At 35.5% G+C, this 22729-nt stretch overlaps 1 protein-coding gene and 1 long non-coding RNA gene across 3 annotated transcripts in view; one reads left to right on the top strand and one right to left on the bottom strand.

Annotated features, from left to right (window-relative positions):
- The window catches only part of LOC111516659 (uncharacterized), a 134049-nt gene that overhangs the window by 36357 nt on the left and 74963 nt on the right, over nt 1–22729 (bottom strand). For both annotated transcript variants that reach the window (XM_074170269.1, XM_074170268.1), the window contains one exon: nt 442–855. In XM_074170269.1, coding sequence (XP_074026370.1) covers nt 442–855 — 414 coding nt within the window. The remainder of the gene's footprint in view (nt 1–441; nt 856–22729) is intronic.
- On the top strand, nt 5472–7130 carry LOC141480346 (uncharacterized). The gene is made up of 3 exons (XR_012464278.1): nt 5472–5990; nt 6050–6275; nt 6333–7130. It is a non-coding gene; the product is annotated as an uncharacterized lncRNA (long non-coding RNA).

The following is a 22729-nucleotide window of genomic DNA, read 5'->3' as shown; positions in this document are numbered from 1 at the left end:
CGGGGTGAACTTTTCAGTTTGCCCTTTATTACTGTCTCTATATTGATTTATATAGCTTTATTTATTTTTCAGATTGTGGAAGGATATATACCCAAAAAAGCAGTGGAAGTAATTCCTGTCAAAATAATTCCTATTGATTTTGATTGTTTATCTCTTCAAAGTTGATCTGTAACTGTTAATTCTAAGGTGTTAAACTAATAGTTACTCATTTGTAGGCCCAAAAACGGTGATAACTTTGAAATGGCCCAGAATAAAATATCGCACATTAGTGATAGCACTAGTTTGTAACTTAATCACAACAATAATATGAAACGTTACGTTCGTTGACGATAAATTATCTATAAAAATTTATTAAATCCATTTCACTACTGAATGATTCGGCACTAATGAAGAAAAACTAGTAAAATAGAGAAAAAATTCAGAAAGTAACTTGTAACTTACACATGAGGGATATTTGAACTTTATTTGAGCCTCGTCCCGAACCCTTTCAATGATCATGCAGCAATAGAACAAAGTATCCGTGCTCACTTGCGATCTGCAATATTTGGGCATAGTCTGCCTATACGTTTCAAATTTCTTGATAATATCGGATACTTTACTTTCGTCATTGTTTTCCGAGTCTGAATCTCTCAAGGCACAGTCGTTTGTAAAACTCGCATCTAACGTTTCCTGAATAGAGTTTTTGACTCTTTCCACCCTATTTGTATTATCAACACGACCGTTTGTGGCACTAGGGGAGGTTCGCTTCTCGTAACATTCTATAATGTCTTTTATCTTGGACGATTCCTCCATGGGGGATGATGCAGAATCCATATCAGAGGCAAATGAAGAAAGAGAAGAATTTTCAGCTGAAATCTGAAAGAAAAATAGTATTTTTATACGCTAATTGCTAAAGGAACAGATACATTGTAATAACAGAAAATAACTTATTGAAAATATATGCGCAGAAGTGAAGTAAACGAGATATCTTAGTCACACTGATCATCCCTTCCATTAACGAATAATTATATTTATACATTAATTTCATAATTTCGTCAATATTATCATTTCCCATTCTTAAGACGTGTAGGCGTAGGTGGAAAATGACGTCAAGATATAGGACTACGACAAGAGTATATATATATATATATATATATATATATATATATATATATATATATATATATATATATATATGCATTCAAATTATTTACTCTCAACGAATATTACTGGAGTTTTTTCCCAACACCAAATCGTTATTTTTAACACGTCGTTGGGAAAAAACTCCAGTAATATTCATTACTACACCAAAGGTTCCAAACAGTGCATCATAAGTAATCTCAACAAATTGAATTAATGAATTTATATGACGAAAATACAATATTTATTCTTGAAAAATATCATTCATAACAAACAAAATAACACATCAACTATGACAAATGTTACAATATGTCCAGTAGTAACAAAGACATTCTCCAACATAGTTGAAGCGGATTGAAAAAACATTGTTTTTTTGAAGGCGGTATAAATAGATATTCCTTTGAATTATACTGTCAACAGACACATCGCACCCATCAATAAGACCGACTTGGCTTTCTAGCGGGGTTATTCTTGATATTCTTTAGTTTACTTCGAGAGCGCGTTGAATAAACAGCTATACAACTTGGAAGCTAGTTGTTCGGGAATCGTGAAGCGTCCGAAATTGTCACCATTAAATATAATGAAAAAACAATTGTTATGAATGTATACAATTTCTTAAGAATACAATATCCGACCGAAATAAAAAGTAAGGAGGAAGTAGTGCAAAAATGCGCGAGTATGACCGGTGTCAATAGATCGACAATTTTTAGAATTCTCAAGGAACTCAAGGAAAACAACAACTTTTTCGAGCCGAAAGTATCCACTGGTAGAAAGTGTTTGGTTATCGATGAAGAAGTCAATAATTCTATTAAGAGAACAGTACACTCTTTTTACATAAAAAAACGAAATACCTACATTGAAGTTTTGTCAGATATTCGTGAAGATATCCGTTAATCAGCGACAGCTGATTAACGGAAAACCAGATTTTAAACAGATTTATTTGTTGGCCGTTAATAGGAAATATAATTGTTTACATTTATTTATTTCCAGGAATTCCAGCAGATATGATTTTTGTCATTTATTTTCTGTATGGTACTACATCGCAGTCGTGTTGTTTTCCAACAGATGGCATGCACAGGTGGAATTGGTTTTCTTCAATTAAAACATTTTGTGTTCCGAGATTCTGGTTGTGAAATTACTAGATTTTCTTCCAATATAAACTTTTGGGTACGAGCCATATTTTAGTTTATAAAAACCTGATTTGTTGTCATTGTCGATATTGGATTTGTTGTTTGCTTGTATGTCTTTTATATGTCTGAATAGTTATCCGTTTTGTATGCTAAGTTGATGTTCTGTTTAGTTAGGAGTTTTTTCATCTTTCCTTATGCCTTTCCTTTAAATGTCATTGTTTTGAAAGTGTAAGTATATATATATATAACCTGTTGAAATAGGAATACTAAGGAGTCTGTGGATCTAGTAAGCTGTTACTTTATGTTGATAAGGATAATAAGAATGTTTGTTTTTAGTTGTGTCTATAGGGGTTGGATTTTGTTAAATTGCGATACCAAAACATAAAATATCTTGGAGTAACATCGCTTCAAAAACACTTCACTAAATTTCTTCGAAAGCTTCTAATAATTCCTCTTCCATATTCTCCGTTTCACTATCACTGTCGTCATTTGAATCAATAATGAATTTATTTCCACCATTGATATGGAAGTGTCCATTCTCCATATAGTCTTTTTCAACTAAAATTACTTTTTTAATCCTTTTCTGTCAGTCTTCTTTGGTAATATTTGATACTTCTTCTTTAACTAGTTCTATCACTTTCTCATAAAACTTTGGAAAATTATTTTTACGTCTGATGCTTTGTTTCAATTTTCCCCAAATCAACTCGATGGGATTGAAAACACAAAAATAGGGGGGAAGTCTCAATATGGTGTGTCCATACTTTTCAGCAATACTCTCAAGGGCATAAACTTTTTCAAATGTTATTGTCTGTAAAACTTCAAGTAGTTGGTTTTTGTTATAGTTATCTTCTAAAAAACTTTGTATTTCATCTTTCCTCGAATTTTTATATGGTACTTTGATGAGCTGTCGCGAATGATAGGAAGCGTTACACTATTCGCATCCAAGTTTGGAACCAATGTGCTTTCAAACCATTCCTCAAAAATATTAGCTTCCATGTTCTTATGATAGTCAACATTGCAGTCCTCAAGTTTTTTTCCACATAATTTCAAAGAATTCGGAACCCATCCTTAACTTCCTCCGCAATGCACAATGATTAGTCGCGATCCTTTGTTTGCAGGCATGTTAGGCGTACACATTCTCGAACCATCAGTCCACCCTTTCGTAACTGTGTCGAGAGTGTCATACCAAGTTTCGTCCAATACAAAATTTCCCGTTTTTCTTTTTAATATTTAGTTATTTGTTTTAAGTATTTGTTACGCAATTCCACTATTTTTCTGCTTTCCATAACTGCTTGACATTTGTTTATTATTTTAAATCTAAATCTTAGTTTCTTTATCCAATTATGAAGAGTTTTGTCACAGCAGCTCACGTTATGGCCGGAAGTATTCAATTTCTTCCTTATGATTTCAATTTTAGGAATCTCATTGCTTTTGTAACAGTCGTATTTTGTTTTTTTGATGATTCTATTAGATGAGCATCTAAAGGTTTTGGTAATCCCGCATCATATCGCGTCTTGCGTTCATAAGGTTTGTTTTTGACTATTTTACGTTCAGTTGAGAAAGGAATTTCGGTCAAATCTGATGTTGCTTGTAATAGTTTTTTCCCTCGAAACCTAACTTGATATGTAGATTCTTTTATACATTGAAACATACTCTCTGTGTTTCAATATTCAAATGCATCTGAATCTTATTCACTGGTATCTCTTTTTTGCATTGTTCACCAGCACTATTGGAATCACTACACAGGAAAAAGTCTGCGTTGTTATCACACTCGTTACTACAAGGACGCCACATTTTAAACAAATAACAACAATTTTAAGTAACTATAACTTCACCAATATCGAATTTCAACAGTCAAATCGCGATCAGTTCCTGAACTGAACATTGACGACACAACGGCGGTACTCATTGCTACATTCTATTGGTCACCGTAACATGACTTCTAATTATTTTATGACTCTTCAGCCAATCATGAAACTTGGTTAGTAAAAATGATCCAATACGAACCGCCAGTTCTTCAGTCCACGTGGACTAATTTGTAGTGGCATTATTTCTTTGTATTGGTTTTTTTGGCCTTTGAGTTCGCCGATAGCTTTAAGAATTACTATATCAGTTACTTCGACTATACCTGATGGATACCTGTTTTTGTAACTACATTTTTAAAAATTAGTAATCTCTATTGATTAAAATTAATAATTTATTTGAACGGCATTGTAAATTGGTGTGGAGCACCAGTTCGAGGATGCTACTATGTAGTGAAACACGTATTGGAATTAAAAGTCTATATTGTGAAAATTTGTAATTATTATTATGAATAGAAATAACTTATGCAATCTGAACGGCCCGATCTTAAGTACTAAGCGCAAAAATCAATACGTCACTCTCTTCCCAGTATGTTTCTGATCACCTGTTGATTGAATAAAAATTGAACTATCACTTGTTGAAAAAACATATGATCCAGTTCTGCCTTCTATAGACAGGTTGTTTGGCGATGGTCAACCAGCTGTGAGTGTAACCTTCAAAAATCTTAGAGAAAGTTAAGATACTTTCGAACATATGAGTCAATCATGGGGATTGAACAAATAACATTCATTTATTAACCTGAATGAAACATTTTGATTGTCATGGAATATTAATAGTGAATTTAATATTTAGGTGAATAATTAAGCCGTTTGATTATGGAAATTTGCTGATAAAACAAGGTTGAAACCAATGTTTAATGAAAAATAATATAAATTGAAATGAAAACTCAAAAGATAACAATGTATTTCTTAATGTTCTATTCATGTTGCCTCTGCAGGTCATAAATTCAATTATCATGATACTAGCCCCGGCTGATACTAAATATACGCACGCAAAGCCGGTCCCAGGGCCGGTACCGCCGCAACCGCTATGTCCCTGCATTTCAAATCTGTAATATCTTCGAAAATATTTATATAAACTACATGCTGTAAAGGACCATTTTGATCTATATTGAATACACAATGTATTTAAGGTATTTAATTGGATAAGGATTAAAGCTATATTGCTTGAAATCACTTCGTAAATAAGCCATTATTTCTCGAGGATAAAAAAATGGTTATTGTGGGTTATCCCTAAGAGATAGACATATACCATCGCGAACTTTTTTGTAGATCTTTTGAAGATGTACAATACTGTAGTAGGTACATTTTTTAATTATCTCGTAGCGTTCAGCCAGCGTTTGCAATGTAAGTACAAAATAGTTATTTATGTATCAAGGGAATTAGGAGGGCCTTAATTACCGATGGCAAAGTTTGCGTCCCGAGGGCCTCTGGCCCGAGGGACAGCAATTGCCTAAGGTTATTAAGGCTCATTAATTCCCGTGGTACATAGATAATTTTATTTCTGACCGATTTCAATAAAATTTTGTTCATTTTTGAAACGGAAAAATGTACCAATTCATTACCTTCCCGGTATATTTGAATCAGGTACCGTTGATTATAGTAGAGTTTTCTTGTTGCTAGGTTGTTGCTATGTTACTTGTTTATAAACAGAACTTTGTTATCAAGCTGTGTTTGCGGTGAAAACGTGTTTTCTACCCCAAATATAATGGAGGATATTTTGAAAAAAGCTGAACAAGCAAGAGAATCATTAATTCCATCGAAAAGTGAAGCCGTATACCAAAAAGAATACAAGATATATCTGGACTGGCTGACACGGAAAAATGTTATGCCAAAAGATGTCACTGAAACTGTATTTCTGGCATATTTTCAAGAACTGGTAAGGAATTTTCTATGTTTTTCGGTAGATTTGGTAGTAATTGTGTTTATTCGTTTCAGTCAGTAACGTATAGTCCGAATTCTTTATGGACTAAATGGTCAATGCTAAAATCGATGGTGACTATACATACATGAGAAACGAGATATCACCAAGTTCAATGAACTACAGGCTTTTTTGAAACGGAAGAGTAAGAGTTATAAGCCGAAAAAGTCTGCTGTTTTATCTCCTAAAGATGTTATCAGATTCCTAAAGGACGCTCCTAATGATATTCATTTATTGCATAAGGTAATTTTTTTCTTATTTTCCTTTTTGTGTGTATTTATTTCCTTTTTTTTGTTATAGGTTGTTTTGATTATGGGTTATTTTGGAGGATGCAGAAGTCAGGAACTTTTGAATATGAAGATATCGGATATAGAGGACCGGGATTCCGTTATGGTAGTGAACGTACCGGAAAGTAAAACTGGTGTATCGAAGAAATTTACAGTTGTGGATGAAAAAGAGTTCTCCGCTTTGCCTTTATTAAGACTTTATATGTCTTTGCGTCCTAAAGGTATTGAACGATTTTTTTTGAGCTTCCGACAAAATAAATGTACATCTCAGCAAATTGGAAAAAACATGTTTGGGAAAATCCCCAGCAAAATCGCAATGTATTTAGGATTGCCAAACTCATCTTCCTATACGGGACATTGCCTTCGTCGCACTTCTGCTACTGCTCTAGCCAATGCAGGAGCAACTATGACTAACTTAAAAAGACACGGAGGTTGGAAAAGTTCCACGGTGGCGGAGGGGTATTTGGAGGATAGCATCGACTTGAGAAATAAAACGGCGCGTATGTTGTCTACTTTGTCATCAGAAGAGGCAGGTACCTCGACTGTAGTGAACAGAAGCTCCAGCCATACAAAAGAAGAAATTGTTTCCAGTGGCGGAAGTAATTTTCAGGGAACATTTCAAAATTGTACATTTATTATTTGTAATGACGTGAATAAATAAAATATGGTTCAGTTTTCATTTCTATTTATTTTTACTTGTAAAAGGTAGAGGGAATTATAAAATCTATAATGTCCCAAGGGAGTTATGACCCTCTTTATTGATAGCGTAACTATGACGATATAAGCTTATAATATCCCGGTCAGAAATAAAAAGTGTTTATTCAGGATATCCTTAAGGGTGGCGCCTGTACGAAAGTAGCGATTTACGTTGGATTTGAATCGCTGGAGATTAAATTCATTTGAAAAAACCTTCTCAGGAAGTTTATTTCACATACATTCTCCAACAAAAGAGTTCTTAAACAGTCAGTCGCGTATTTTTGATATGCACCGCTCTTGGTGGAATCAAATGTGCCAACTCACTTGAACACTTCCCGTGAAAGTATCTACAGAAGAGAGACAAATCTCCAACCTTTCTTCGATGTTCCAGGTTATCAAGGTTGCACGTGATGTTCGCGTCTCTAATCAGGCGGATGGCTCTTTTCTGGATGAAATCTAGCAACTTCTGGTTCTGAACCGTGTTCCAAGCTTTTGAGAAGCAGCCTTTGCAGTTCCAGCGATATGATTATGCTAAGACATATTGGTGTCCATTTTAACCCTCAAGAAACTTATCGAAGCAGAAAGCGGAATGGTCTGACCTGACATTATTATATCCGGTTCGAAGAAACTTATCTTCTTGGAGAAAACTGATTACTGGGTTTTTGTGGCATTGAATTGAACCTGGTGCTGTGAAGTGTGCTGTCGTTAGCAAAGCAATATATTGGATTCTATCCTGAGGTGGATTAAAGGGCACGAAAGGAGTAAAGGTAATCGCATTGCCGACTCTTTAGCCAAGGAAGCGGCTGGACTAAGAATTTCAGGACCAAGTGGCACCCACGGCCTGATGACTTCGACAATTGCGGAACTAGTCAAATGTTACACCCATGCTCAATCTTTAAAGAGATGGGATGAAATCAAAGGATGTAATCTTGCCAGGATCACCTTGGGCGACCCTGGGAAGCTGGCGCCGAAGAAATATCTGGCGATGACCAGGAAAAATCTACGCCTTACAGTAGGATTTCTGACTGGCCACTGTCAGCTAAGGAAACACCTACATAATATGGGGCTAGTGGACACACCTCTATGCAGGATGTGTGAACAGGAAGATGAGACTGTCAGGCATGTCCTGTGTGAGTGCCCGGAGTTATCGTCAATAAGAGAGTGTGTGTTCGGCGAGTCTTGGCCTACACCTGCCGATATAAAGGAGATGTCTCCCAGCGACCTGTCCACCTTCCTGGAAAGGACAGGATGGACGACGACCTAGGAGGACAACTCCTTGGGAGGATGTACAATGGGTCACATGTGGCCTAAGTGCGTGGGCTTACACTCACCCTCCCTACTCTACAGATACAGATATATTGGATTCATCGTTTTTTACAATAAGTCGTTGATATACAATACAAAGAGGGTTGGAGACAATACGGATCTCTAGGGAACACCAGCGTTGATGGTGAAAGTATTCGAGAGATATCCATCGATGGCCACTTGCAGGAAACGTTCTTTCAGGAAGCTGAATAGCCATTCACAAAAATGATCCAACACGCCATAACATCGAAGTTTGGCTAGTAAACCCTCATGCCACACACGGTCAAAGGCCTTAGAAATATTAAGCGCACCAGCTCTTGATTCTTCATGTTTCTCGATTGCGTTATTTCAAATATGGGTGACATACGATAGAACAACCCTCATTAAAATCCGTTGCGTAGTTTTAAAGATCTAAGCATACATAGGGACAGAAGCGACTTTGTTTTATACTATGTAGTGATGTAGTGATTATCCCGATGTACAAGGGTTGATAAGTGCTCGATTATAATGAATATTTGAGAAGGTATAAATATGGTAATAAATGTGCTAATAATTTTACAGACCTTTTTTATCAATTAATCAGTTCATACTATAGTATAACAATTTTCAATTGAAGGTAACTCATATACAAATTGAACTGAGAGCTAACGGCAACAATGTTGAATGTTAGAACTAAATTCTTACCGGGGACATTATTATTGTCTATGCATCGCCATTGTGAATAATTGAAAAGTAAGATGATTCCATAAAATTTGACCCCCGTAACAAGATAGCTTCTGCATATCGATAGGATGTACGAGCTAATAGGTGAACCAGTTCGTTAAATACTTTGAAACATCGGTAAACTGATCAACACTTCGTAGGTCTATTATATTTGCGTCCTTAAAATGCCATAACTAGTCATTCGGTTTCTTCATTATCAAGCGTCCTTATCTGCATAGGCGTAGTGAGTTCTGTTTCTTGTGAAGGTAACTTTGTTTTGTATTTATTAAATATATTTTATTATATTTATTAAATAGACTGTTATATTTATTAACTTTAAAATATAAGATAGAGTTGGCCGATACTTGTTTTTAAAAATACATTATCATAGATTTTCAACACATTCACACTTTATTGTGAGATAATTAGTTGACCTAGTCATTAAACTCAGGTATAAATGTTCGTTAAAGTCAGGTATAACTGTCATTAATTCATATTGAATTAATTGTTTTTACAACGATAAAAATAAAATAAATACAACAATAAAAATTAATTGGCGCTCCGGGGCGACTTCATTGATTCCAGTGGTGCATTTGCTTTTTCAGTTGCAGGAAAACCCGGAAAAACCTGCAGCACCACATCATCTGAAGATCTTGATCTAACAATGTCCTCTCTCTCATAAAACAAAATGTAGGGTGTCTCCAGAGGCTCCAATAAATTCAATGCATCGCCAGAACACTTCGTGACACGACTATCGTCAAACTTAAACCAGTCCGTTTCTTCTTTGACCAAGGCGTAATAATGACCACATTCAACGCCAGAACCACAGTGAACAATGACTGCATGAATATTATAACAGTGGTCTGCTAGGTTGAAATGTTCATCTATTTCGAACCTTCCAAAGAGTTTCTTGCTTCCGTTAGAGGTTGAGTCTTGTTTGAAAATCATCAGTGTTATTATTAGATTGACTGGTGCCTCAGATATACTTGTTTCCTTATAACAGTCAGTTAGTTTGGCGCATGTTTGACAATACAGTTGATCATCACCTGTTAAAAATTCCATTTTCAGATGATTTAACAATAAGCTTTGCACGGACTGGTAATTAGTCGTATTAGGAAAAGCTAGATGAAGTTCCAGAAATTCACATAAGTTTTCAGTACTTCTTGAACATTTACCACAAAGTAAACAAGTGAGGATTTTTCCAGCAGAAGATTTACAAACACAAGACGAGATGGGTTGTATGGAATCATTAAGTCCAGAGCGGCTGGGAGTATTGATTCTGCTATTGTTTTGCTCACGAAGAGTATTCAACAAGAATCGCAAGAATTCGGAACAATCCTCTTGTTGTCCTAACGAGTATCTAGTGGACTTCAAAGACTCCAGGAAATCGGTTGGAGGGAAAGATGATACCTTCTTACGAAACTGCAGCTGCATGAACAGTTGTTTGAGTTTGATGAATAAGCAGGAAACATTCTCGTTCTCGTTCATCATTAAAACTTCGTTCTTGAAATTCTTCGTCATGAACAACACTTGTAAAATGCTATTCATGTAACAAGTGTTTCCTAAATTATCCAATCCAATTTTCTTCTCTAGATTTTCAGGACAACTCTCTACTGATTCGTAAGGAAGAACACGTTTCACAGAATCTCCATAAGAACCATTTCTCAAGCTGCGATCGATCCTTCCAAGTGAAAAAGGGTTTCGTAGAGGGATCGATTCGGCTCTTGCTTCAAGAAGCGCTTCCACTGAAATTGCCACGTTGAATAGCAATACTAATTCTTTCTAACAAAAAAGAGGTAGAACGGTGATCTTTCGTTGCTTGGCCTATTCTCCTTCCGAGTTCATGAACGAATAACAGAGACTCCGGGCCATAAACACCAAAAGTTTCAACCGCTACTGGATGGAACAAATAGTTGTTTCCAAGATTTTGGTATTTTTTCCTTTTCAGTTTCTCGCCAGACAATGCTGCAGTTCCAGCAGACTTGGAACTTTCGGCTAGATGGGAAGCCGCGACCGTGTCAACGCAAGTAAAGTCCCATACCACAGGTTTACCGTATTTCCATGGTATGAGAGACATGCCATCTGGTCGTTTACCATCATCTCGACTGGTACCTAAGGGTTCCAGAATTGCAGGAACATCCGCTGACAACATAGCTCTTTTCAATATGACGTTCACTTGGTGATGTCGAGATATACGCCCTGCACTTTTCCTGCAACTCAAACCATGTGTACCTTTCTCATCAACTATACTACCGCAAACACAAGTATGAGAAACACAAATAGATGAACCCATCCTAAGTCTTACTGCTATTCTGAAAGATTCATCGTCTAATAGTGTTCCAAGAGATGCAACAGGTAAAGCATTCAGCCAAGCACCCGATTCCTTGATCATTGCTGCTTTCAGACGAGCCTTATCGTATACACTTGTAGATTTCAGAAGTTTATCAGTTATAATGTTCAGGAGAGGTCGGTCCCATACACTTTGTATTTTCTTTTAATCTGTAGGAGGAGCAATATTAGTTGCAGCATGCCAAAGTGATTCACCTTCAGAATGAAAAACGTCTTTGATATTGATAAATATGGAAGGAAGGATGGAATCGATAAGATCGGAAACACTATTGACTGATGACAGAAACGCTGGTAAAGCTAAGGAAGAAGCCGAACGTAGCCCTAATCCGCCAAGGTTTACAGGAAGAGTTGCTTGGAGCCATGAATCATTATTGAAATGATTGTTTGTAACATATTCCGTCGTGTGGCGGAGTAAATTATCAAATTCGTCAAGCTCTAACTGACTTGACCAAGTGGGGGAACATCTGAGGGCGTACATGAGTTTTGGAATCGCCAAACAATTTTTCAAAAGAAAAAATGCAACGTGTTTTGGAAGTTCATTCAATCTGGTGGTCAGCAATTTGAGTGATTCCCGTTTTTCTCGAAGATGTTCTGAAAGTGAATCTTTAGAGAGAGGAGCACCCAGAAGACTCCATTTAGACTTTTCCAAAATTTTTATGCCAGGAGCCAATTTCAAAATGGATTCGGAAATATTATTCGGAGTTGAAAGAGTAATCAACTCGCATTTTTCAAAATTTAGTTCAAGTCCAAGATGTTTTGAATAATCAATGATTTTTTCCAAATCCTTTGAAACACTATTTTCATCGCCAGCGATTGAGCCATCATTCAAATACCAACAATTAAATTCGGATGATAAGCTTCTAGTAAGTTCGTTGATGGTCAGACAAAAAAGAGCAGGTCCTAAAGGATCACCTTGTTGAACACCTCTCTCAGACAGAATCGGATGTTCACCAAAATTCAAATAGGAGGCTGATTTGTAACACTGACTTAAGAAGGGATATAATCCTGGAAACGAATCTTTAACCTTACGAAGCATGATGTTTCTATCAATCATATTGAAGGCATTTTTGAAGTCTATTTTCAGGAAAATTTTTGAATCAGGATTTGGATGAAGATTAATATATCTACGAGCAGCATGAGCAACAGCTTCACATCCACCTGCAGTACCGAAACCAAACTGTAGTGGACGTAACATCGATCCTAGTTCGTCTTTAATCCTCATACAACCAAGTTTAGCTACCAATCGACGATAAAAGGTACCGACGGCAATCGGTCTTACTCCTCTATCTTTTTTCCGAAGAGCACACAGTGAAGCGCCAAAAAGTATAGGACAAATTTCTGGAGAAACCCTACCAGTAAAAATGAAATTACATAATTTTGTAACAGAAGAAAGAAGTTTCTGTCCTGAATTTCCAGAGCTGTGACTAATGAGGTCTTGCATATGACTAGGGCGGAAAGAATCCAAACCACCAGCAGAACCAGAACGAAAAGATTTAATTGCCTCCGATACTTCATGTTCTGAAAATTGGAACACCGTAAACTCTGAAAAATCGTGTGGTAGTTGCGAATCCAGAGAATGTGTGGAGGAATCTGATCGAGGGTGTTTTGATCGGAGAACTGAAAGTGTGGATTCATCGTATTCGACCAACGTATCACTTGAGCTCAAGATTCTGATAGCTGACCTAATGTCACCATCAGCTATTTTACTCAAAACAAGCTTAGAAAAGTTTTGGTTATATTTCCTTTCATCGATTTGAGATGGAATGACATTGGTCTTGGAATTGAGAAGTTTGATGTTTTTCTTTATGAGAGATGCGAGAGAAGATCTACGGGAGTCCTTGGCATGTGGGATGGAGAACAAAGTATAAGGAAAAGTTAACAAGTTTTCTCAGCTTGTTGGAGAGTTTGTATGTAAGCATTCTTCTATAATTTCGCAAAGGACAGATGCAGACCAATTTCTTGCAGATTTGGGAATCCTTTTTATAATGTGACTGGATCGTTTCAATGAGGACAATTTTTCATGAAACGTAGTATTGAATGACGTATCTTTATTAGAATGAGGCAACAGAACAGAATCGACAGCTTGTGTGAAAGCTGATTCATTCAAAGAGGATTTTGTATTAAAAATTTTATGAACTCTGTCATTATGAATTTTGAGACCTTTCGTTGTTTTAAAGGATTTTTCACAAATTTCGCAGAATTTGTTATCAAGAGAAAGGCCATCGTTAGCAGTCATTGAAATGAATGATATACAACTACGGTTTAAAGTGAGCAAAATATGTGTTTTATATATAAAAGATATATTTTAAGAATACTTAGCTTTTAGTTGAACTGGTCCACTTGAATTGAATGATTTTTTCACTTCCTGAATTTGACGAACTTATTTTAAAATATGACAGTTGTCAGAAAATTTCTTCAAATGCGAATATTTTCCTTATTTTGATGAAAAGTGGCCGAACTGCAAATTCTGTGGATCTCTCTTATTGTTATGAATTGTCAATTATTTCGTCAGTGAAAAAAAAACCAATTTTTTCACTGTGAAAAACACTTTTTTTCACGATGAAAGTTATTTTTTTGACATATTTAATTAATTCCTAGAATATTATTAGTTTCTAGGTAGATAGTAATATTTCAAAAAGTATATATAAATCGCAATGTATGTAGAAGTCAGTTTGTTAGTGAACACGCTTGAAAAAGCTACTGTGCAGCGAAACACGTGTTGCGGATTTATTAATCTGTTCTAATGAAAATCTCACAATGAAGTGTTTTTCAAAATACATCAACTTACAGATAGCTGAATAATATGATTGAATTTTATTATTTTCATAGTATTAAGATGGATGCCGTAGCAGGTCCAAGTAATGTACAAAGAAAGCGGAAGTTTATGTCGTTAGAAGAAAAACAGATTGTCTGTAGAGTGTACGAAAATTCAATAAATACACTCCGTACAGTGGAAGCTGTAGCCTAGTGTTCATTTTTAATGGGAATATCCGTGTCGACAATTGAACGCATTGTACGTGAAAAAAAGGTGACTGGGATTGTGCAAGCTCCAAAAGTACATTGTCGTGGTAGAAAAAAAATTGAATTAGACGAGTACCAGAAAAATTTTGTACGCTATACCATTCATTCTTTCTTTTTTGAGAATAAAGCTCCAAACCTCGAGTCCATTAGGACAAAGGTAATGGATAATGATCTCATTCCAAAAATGAGCAAAGAGAAGTTAGGGAAAATAATAAAAGAAGAGTTAAAATTTATGTGTGCCAAACGATCCCGTAAATCTGTTTCAATAGAAAGAGAAGATATAGTCTCATGGCGACGGAGATATCTTCGCTCTATTAGAGAAATGCGTTCTGCTCACAAAAAGATTTATTATATGGACGAAACGTGGGTGAATGCTGGTCACACAGTATCTAAGATCTGGCAAGATACTACTGTAACTAGTTATCTTCAAGCGTTTGTGGACGGTTTATCAACAGGGTTACGCGGACCAACGGGTAAAGGGCAACGACTAATTGTCGCCCATATAGGTAGTGAGAGTGGCTTTTAGACGATAGTGCACTAATTTTTTTATAAAAAAAAAACGGGGGATTATTTATGCAATTTAAGCTTGCACTTGGATTAGTTGGACGCAGTGAAAATCGAATACACACGTTCTAAGAAAAGAGTGAATTAAAGGGATACCTGTTGGATTTCTCTCTCCACTATCCCACCGAGAGGCGATGGAGAGCATTCCTCACGTTGTTAGTGATTGTTAGTGAGCAATTCGTCTATGAAAGACCCAATCAACCTTTTTCTAACTTTGTGGTCTATCGCCTCTTGCCTAACGCTAATGTGCCATTCATAATGAGATTGACATCAAGGTTGGATTTATTCTAGACTCTCAGAAAAAGCGCATGCAAAAAACCGGGATAGGTACCGTCAGTCTTTTGATAGCTTCATATGGTGAAACTTTGGCGAACATGAGAGAAATCACATGCTTTTGCATGTGAGAGAGAAGATGATTTCATTCTTATTAGACACTCGGACAGTAGTCACACATCTGAGTGATCATAATATTTTATATTGATAACAGATGATCAAGGTTTCACATACATCCCGAATGAGCTGCTGACAGAATATGTCATTTTTGCAGTTAAATGACCGAAACTATTTTATTTAACACAATATAATTTTATTACTTGTTGAACTGCTTTTGTCGAATTCAATTCAACTAAAATTCTGTTTTTATAGATATTCAGTACCTTCTAAAACTCAAGAGGAATGGAATGATGTATTAGTAAACTACTATTTGTAAATCAGCTATATTTATCAAAAGATAATTAACATTTGAGAAACGGACATACAACGTAATCAAAATTTAATTTTTTGTCCCGTTTCAAGAGAATATAATCTATCTATACTAATATAAATGTGAAAGTTTATGTATGTATGTTTGTGGCTCTTTCACGCCTAAACGACTGAACGGATTTAGATGAAACTACTTAAATACAGCTTATACATCAGAATAACATATAGGCTACAGTTCACAAAGATTTTGTGTGATTTTGGTCGTAATATTAAGTAAGACGGAAACATTTTTGTTCCCTGAGAGCTATCTTGGCATGCGTTGTAGTTATATGCAGATAATGTACCGTAATATTGTTTTATTTCGAACTATTTAAGATGAGTGCGATTTTTTCTTTAAAAATTATTAGTTCTTTCGGTGTTGCAATGAGTATAAAGATTAATTTTGTTTCGGATGGTAAAATGTTTCCTCAATATTTTGATAAAGGACCCCGCACATTTCTTATGAGAAATGGCTTGCCTTGAATTTTGCCGAAATTTTGATATATTGTAGTTCTTGATGTGCTGATTGAAAGTATCCACAGCCAAAGCTCAGAATTGTACAGTTTTCGAGATGTGAACCTTTGAATATAGATTTTTTTCATTTTTTGCAGTTTTTGCTCATCAGTCAAGAGCTCTCACTTCTGGTTGGATAGAGTTTGGATGTTCAGCAACCAGAATTAGTTTTACGAATAATTTTCTTCAGTTATAATAGATGCCGCCATCGATAATTTTTCATACACTGCTTCACACTATCTCGATAATCTAAGAATGTGGTGCTGTGACATTTTTCTCAGATAGGCTCAAAATGGATGATATCTTCTCATAGCATCTGTATCTTTCATACATGAGAGTACTCTCCAGATAGAATGAAGGGGTTCAGGTATAGGAAGCCAACTATTTTGTGCCGTAATATGTTTTACCGTAAAAATGGGGTGTTCCATCGCGAGTGGCGGACAGTGTATATCACTTTGGCCTTTCCCCATTCCGGTGGTAGGTGCATTTTGAGCATTTCCATCAGTCCAGAGAGTTTCATCGTTCTACCTCGAATATTACGGAAGAGACGGGGGTGTTTCCATGAGAAGTGAGACACACTGTATATAATATGATTCACATAAAACATTTTTTTAAATCATAGATGCAAATTTCAAATCTGATCTGGAAAATACCACGCAATAGTTATATACTGTGTGTAGGATAAGAAAAGCTCGGAGATGAAGCGTCGGATTAAACATCTGTAGGCGAAAAGAAAATTTTTGAATCTTTTTCAATACCCCCGGTACTGAAAATTGTAATTTTCTAAATTTTGAAAAAATATGGTTTCTCTCAATTCAACCAATTTTATATCTCTCAGTTTCCGATTTTCCCGTACTGGTCCTCCTATTTTGGAAATACAGAATAGAACTTCTTGTTGTGTTATCTCACATTGTATTCGGATAACATATATTGTCAACTGCAATACCTAATCATATCCTTCGATATAAAACCAAACCGGAAAGCACTTATCAACTTCAGCCTGAGAAATTCATAAATTGATAAAAGACTTACATGATCAGCTAATTAAGCGAATAATTGCCGCACTGGACACCACATGTAAACAAACGCGATTCTTGTTATAATATTAACAAAGACTCGCACTAAAAGAATCGGGGGCTTGGCGAATTCAATTAACATCGGTCGGATTCTTTAAATGAAACATTCATAATTTGTATAAGAACAGTGTTGTCAGGCCGATCATTCACACAATAATTCTCAACTGGAAAACACAGTGTGAAGAAATCCAAACACTGAAAATTTATCTGGACGTTTTACTGTCGGCAATTATGCCCGGATAGAAACTAAACAAGATACTGTTTCATGCACAGGAAGATGGTATTTCCATGAGTAACACACGATAGTCCGGACAATAATTAAATAATTATACCATACCGTGCAAGTTTTGTGGTGATCATCTGATGAAAGAGTTCATCTCGCTTGGTAAATCCGATAACCAGTTTTAAGTTAGGCTTTTATTTTTTTTATTGTTCTACAATAGTGAGGTTCTACAATTGTCATGTGGTCAACCAAAATTTATAACAAATGAATTACATAAAAATAAAGTAGCAACAGAACAATATGAAAAACATACACTCGGCGAAATTTTCAAGGTAGATCTTTTCTCATTCAAAAATACATATATTTCATTAATTATTTTGAACCTTACATCGTTTTCTAATCAAATTTATTCAAAATTAAACCAAAAAATGAAGAATCAATGATCAAGTTTCATTGATCTTTTTGCATATTTCAACCTTCCACCAATCTGTGCAAGTGTAATGAAGGAAAAAGTTCACCTAACAATTTACTATCTTTTCAAAAACTACACCTCACGATTTGATCTCCACAAACTTTATTTGATAAATATATAACATGTTTCGCTAGCACAGTAGCTTTGTCAAGTGAGTTGAGTACTTCAAGTTGTTCTTACATTAATATTTATATACTACAGGTAACCATAATTGAGACTACCTCCAAAAAATTACCTAAACCTCTACCTGAGGTACTTGTTCAATTATGATCATCTGAAGCATATTACCTCACATCTACATCAATAATAATTCTATCTCGGTTTTTAAAAAAACAAGTTCAATAACGGTGATCTATTCAAATCTAGTTGGTCATTCATTGGAATTGTTGAATTTTTAAGTTTATTAATTTCCACTGCTTCCAAATTATTCAGTTTCAAACCTTTATTTTCTATGTGCAATATTTCGAACTCTTCGTTGAAGATATGATTTTCTTCTAGAACAGGGGTCTCCAAACTTTGAAGCCTTCGGGCCATAATGATTTTTTCAATTTGTTCCAAGGGCCAATTTCTGCCCTTAACTATAGGTATTTCCAGACTAGGATAGTCGCAAAGTGCGTGACCTAAGCAAACTTACGCTTTTTTTGCATTTCATTGTGTATTGTAACACTTAACGACATCTAGTGGCGAGTAGTGGTACTATGTACTATCTTTTTCTGCTACCCGCTAGGTGGCATTAGGCGTAATTAAATATTTGGAATTACCGCGTTGGTTCGAGAAAGTTCTGGTTCTAGCTAGTGTATCCCGATCGCCTCGAGATGGCAGTAATAATTGCATATAAAAAGGCTAGCGGCGCAACTGCGAGTTAGTCTGCGTAGGAAAGGCGAAGGAAGCGAAACTGTCTATTGTGAAATAAATTAACACACGTGAATAAAAGTATTTTGATTTGACTTATTGTTTTTATGTGTGATTTGTTAGTATGGAAAAGAAGCGAAAATTCGACAGTGAATGCAGAACGTTCCAAGAAAAATGGAACTTTCAGTATTTTGTGATTGAGTCCAGTAATAAGGCGCTATGTTTAATTTGTAATGAAACCATAGCTGTTCTCAAAGACAATAACATTAAACGACACTATGAATGGAAACATTTTCAAAGTTACTCCAAGTATACAGGAAGTTTACGGAAGGAAAAATTTGAAGCTTTGAAACGCGGACTCAAATCGCAGGAATCTTTGTTTACCAAAGCGAATACTGAACAAGAGTCTGCAACTCGCGCCAGCTTTCGTGTGGCTCTTGAAATCGGAAAACGTGGCAAACCATTCACCGATGGAGAAATGATAAAAGAATGCTTGATTGCAGTAGCCGAAGAAATATGCCCCGAAAAGGTTAATTTATTTAAAAGTGTCAGTTTGTCAGCAAACACCGTGGCTCGGAGGGTGCAAGACATCGCAGAAAATATATCATCTCAACTGTCTGACAAAAATGAGTGGTTTTCTCTAGCATTGGATGAGTCAACGGATATGTCAGATACTGCTCAGGTGTTGATTTTTATTCGTGGAGTAGATAAAAGCTATGCAGTGTATGAAGAACTTCTTGATATTGATAGTATTCACGGCACGACAACTGGGGCAGATATTTTTAAGGGAGTTGAAAATGCCATTAATAAAAAGAGCCTTCGATGGAGAAATTTGAAATCAATAACAACTGATGGAGGCAAAAATATGTATGGTAAAAATGAAGGAGTGGTTGCACTCGTGTCAAAAGCTGTAGAAAATGATGGTGGTTCTAAACCATTAGTCTTACATTGTATCATTCATCAACAGTCCTTGTGCAGAAAATGTTTGGATATGTCTGAAGTTCTAAAACCAGTCATATCAGTTGTTAACTTCATCAGACCCACTGGGCTGGATCACCGACAATTCCGCGAGTTTATTCAACAGATTGGAGAAAATGATTTACCATATCATACTGCCATACGCTGGCTTAGTTGCGGAAAAGTCTTTAGGCGCTTTTTTGAACTTCGAGCAGAGATTGAAATTTTTTTAAATGCGAAGCAGTGTCCTTTTGCCGATTTAGAAAGTAGTGAATGGATGTGGAAGTTAGCCTTCTATGTCGATTTGACAAATCATATGAACGAACTGAATTTGAGATTGCAAGGAGAAAATCAGCTTCTCCCTGATTCATACACCAATATCAAATCCTTCAGGTAGAAAATAATACTATTTCAATCGCAATTACGTAAAAAATGTTTCACGCATTTTGAAACATGTGAAATATTCAGCCACACTACAGAGACTGAATTTCCCGTCAATTTTGCAATCGAAACTTTGAGTGCTTTGAAGATAAATTTTGATACTCGTTTTTCAGATTTTGATGTCATTGCGAATGAAATTAAAGTTTTTCAAAATTCTTTTGATTCTGACATTGAAACCCTGGCTCCGGAAGTCCAAATTGAAATTATTGATTTACGGTGCAGTGATATGCTTAAGAACAAATATCAAAATTCATCTTTGTTGGAATTTTATACTTTGTCTTCCACTGGAAGAATTTGATAATTTGCATAAATTTGCTCGTGGGTTGTTTTCTGTTTTTGGTACTACTTACTTGTGTGAGAAAACGTTTTCCAAGATGAAGTACACAAAGAATGTTTACAGATCTCAATTAACCGATGAGCATCTTAAATCTCTTTTGATAATTGGTACAAGTAAAATTGATCCACAACTACAAAGTATTGTCGGTGGAAAATCACAATTACATAAATCTCATTAGTGTTTTTGTTTAACTGTGATTCATTTCAATTATTTGTTAGTTATTAATATGCTTGAACTTACTTAAGTTAAGTTTTCTTTTTCATCATTTCTGTCGTTAAGTTTTACCTTGCAAGTAAATAAAACCCAGTAATTATCATTCTGTGTTTTATCTTCAACTTATCACAGCAATAGTAACAACAATTAGGTAATCATTGGCTGTCGCGGGCCAGATTGATGACAGTAAATCATTTGGCCCGCGAGCCGTAGTTTGGAGACCCCTGTTGTAGAAGATGATTTGAATGTGTTGGATTTGTTTTCTTATTTACATAGCTCGTATGATATTCGTGGATTCCATTCCTAAATGTTCTGCCAGTTTGACCAATATGTACCTTAGAGAATATTCCACATTCTAATTTATATACTCCTGATTTCTCGAATTTGGATATTTTGTCTTTATTATTTTTAACTAACTTTCCCAACGTATTACTTGTTCTATATGCAATTTTAATATCTCGTTTCCTCAAAAATGAAGCCACTTTTTCCGTTGGTTGTCCAAAATACGTTAAAGCTCTATAATTTTGATTATCTACCTTATCAATAGGAAAAACGTCTCGAATCGCTTTTGCGTATACTTTCTTGACAAGTATTTTGTTTATTAATTCGGCTTTAAAACCATTGTTAACCGCAATTTGCTTGATGATATTGAGTTCTTTATTGTAATCATCTATTGAAAGAGGAACATGGACTAATCTGTGAATCATGCTATTATAAGCTGCTACTTTGTGTTGATAAGGATGGGTAGAATCGTAATGTATAGTAATATCCGTATAGGACGGTTTGTTATAAATTGAAAAATCATGTTTGTTGTTCCTTCTACTAATTGTTAAGTCCAAGAAATTGATTGAGTTGTCTGCTTCTATTTCAATAGTGAATTTAATGTTTTCATGAATTTTGTTAATATCCCTATGAAAAGTATCTATTGCCTATAAGTACTGTATATAAAGTACTGAAGAAAAAGTTCAATTATTAATTTTTCATTGGCAAAAGTATACTTAGCTGTGAAAATACTGACAGTTGTTGAAAGAGTGGCAAATGCCCACACATCATTATCCATGATGCAATATAAAGGAGAATTTTTACTCCCCTATGAAAAGGTTTTTTGGCAAATATGAAGGGCATATTAATTTGTCATAAAATTTGACTGTTTATGAATAAAATTGAGATTCTTATTATTCATACTGTCATCAACACTTTTTATTGCAATTGTTTTGTCTATGTGTTTCATAACATAAAATACTACTACTACATTATTACAGAATAGTTAGACATCAGAATTTCCATTCATTTTGGTTTTATACTTTCCAGACTGTAGGAGATAGTTTAATGAAAATATTGAAATTTGTGATCAATAGACATAAAGTTCCTGAAATATGAGCGGATTCAGAATGCCATATAAAAATGTATTTCAATTATTTCACAGCACACAAGAGGAATACATTTGAACGAAAAAGTCCCAACTTCCAGAACTCTACCTCCATTGGGATCGCCACTTTCACCAGTCATAGCCAACATATATATGGAGTGGTTTGAAACTCTGGCCATTGAAGAATCCCACAAGAAACCTCGTGTCTGGTTGAGATATGTTGACGACACCTTCATAATATGGAACCATGGGAATACTGAACTAGACGCTTTCCTGAAACACATCAACAGCGTGAGACCTTCCATCACTTTCACAATGGAGAAGGAAATCCACAACGAATTGCCATTCTTAGACGTTTTGGTGAAGAGGACCGACACTAAGTGGAAAACATCTGTATACCGAAAACCCACTCATACGGGACAGTATCTGAACCACGAATCCAACCACCATCAATCGACTAAAAGAGGAATCATCAAGACTCTATTGGACCGTCCTTTTGGGCTCTGTAATACGAAGGAAGGTCTCGAGAAGAAACTAGACATCATCAAAAATGATCTTCAACGGAATGGCTACTCCAAA

The sequence above is a fragment of the Leptinotarsa decemlineata genome, unplaced genomic scaffold (genome assembly GCF_025532065.1).
Source record: "Leptinotarsa decemlineata unplaced genomic scaffold, Ldec_3_MD MMD2_P_RNA_scaffold_7, whole genome shotgun sequence".
Lineage (NCBI taxonomy): Eukaryota > Metazoa > Arthropoda > Insecta > Coleoptera > Chrysomelidae > Leptinotarsa > Leptinotarsa decemlineata.
This window is presented reverse-complemented; position numbering and strand designations above follow the sequence as displayed.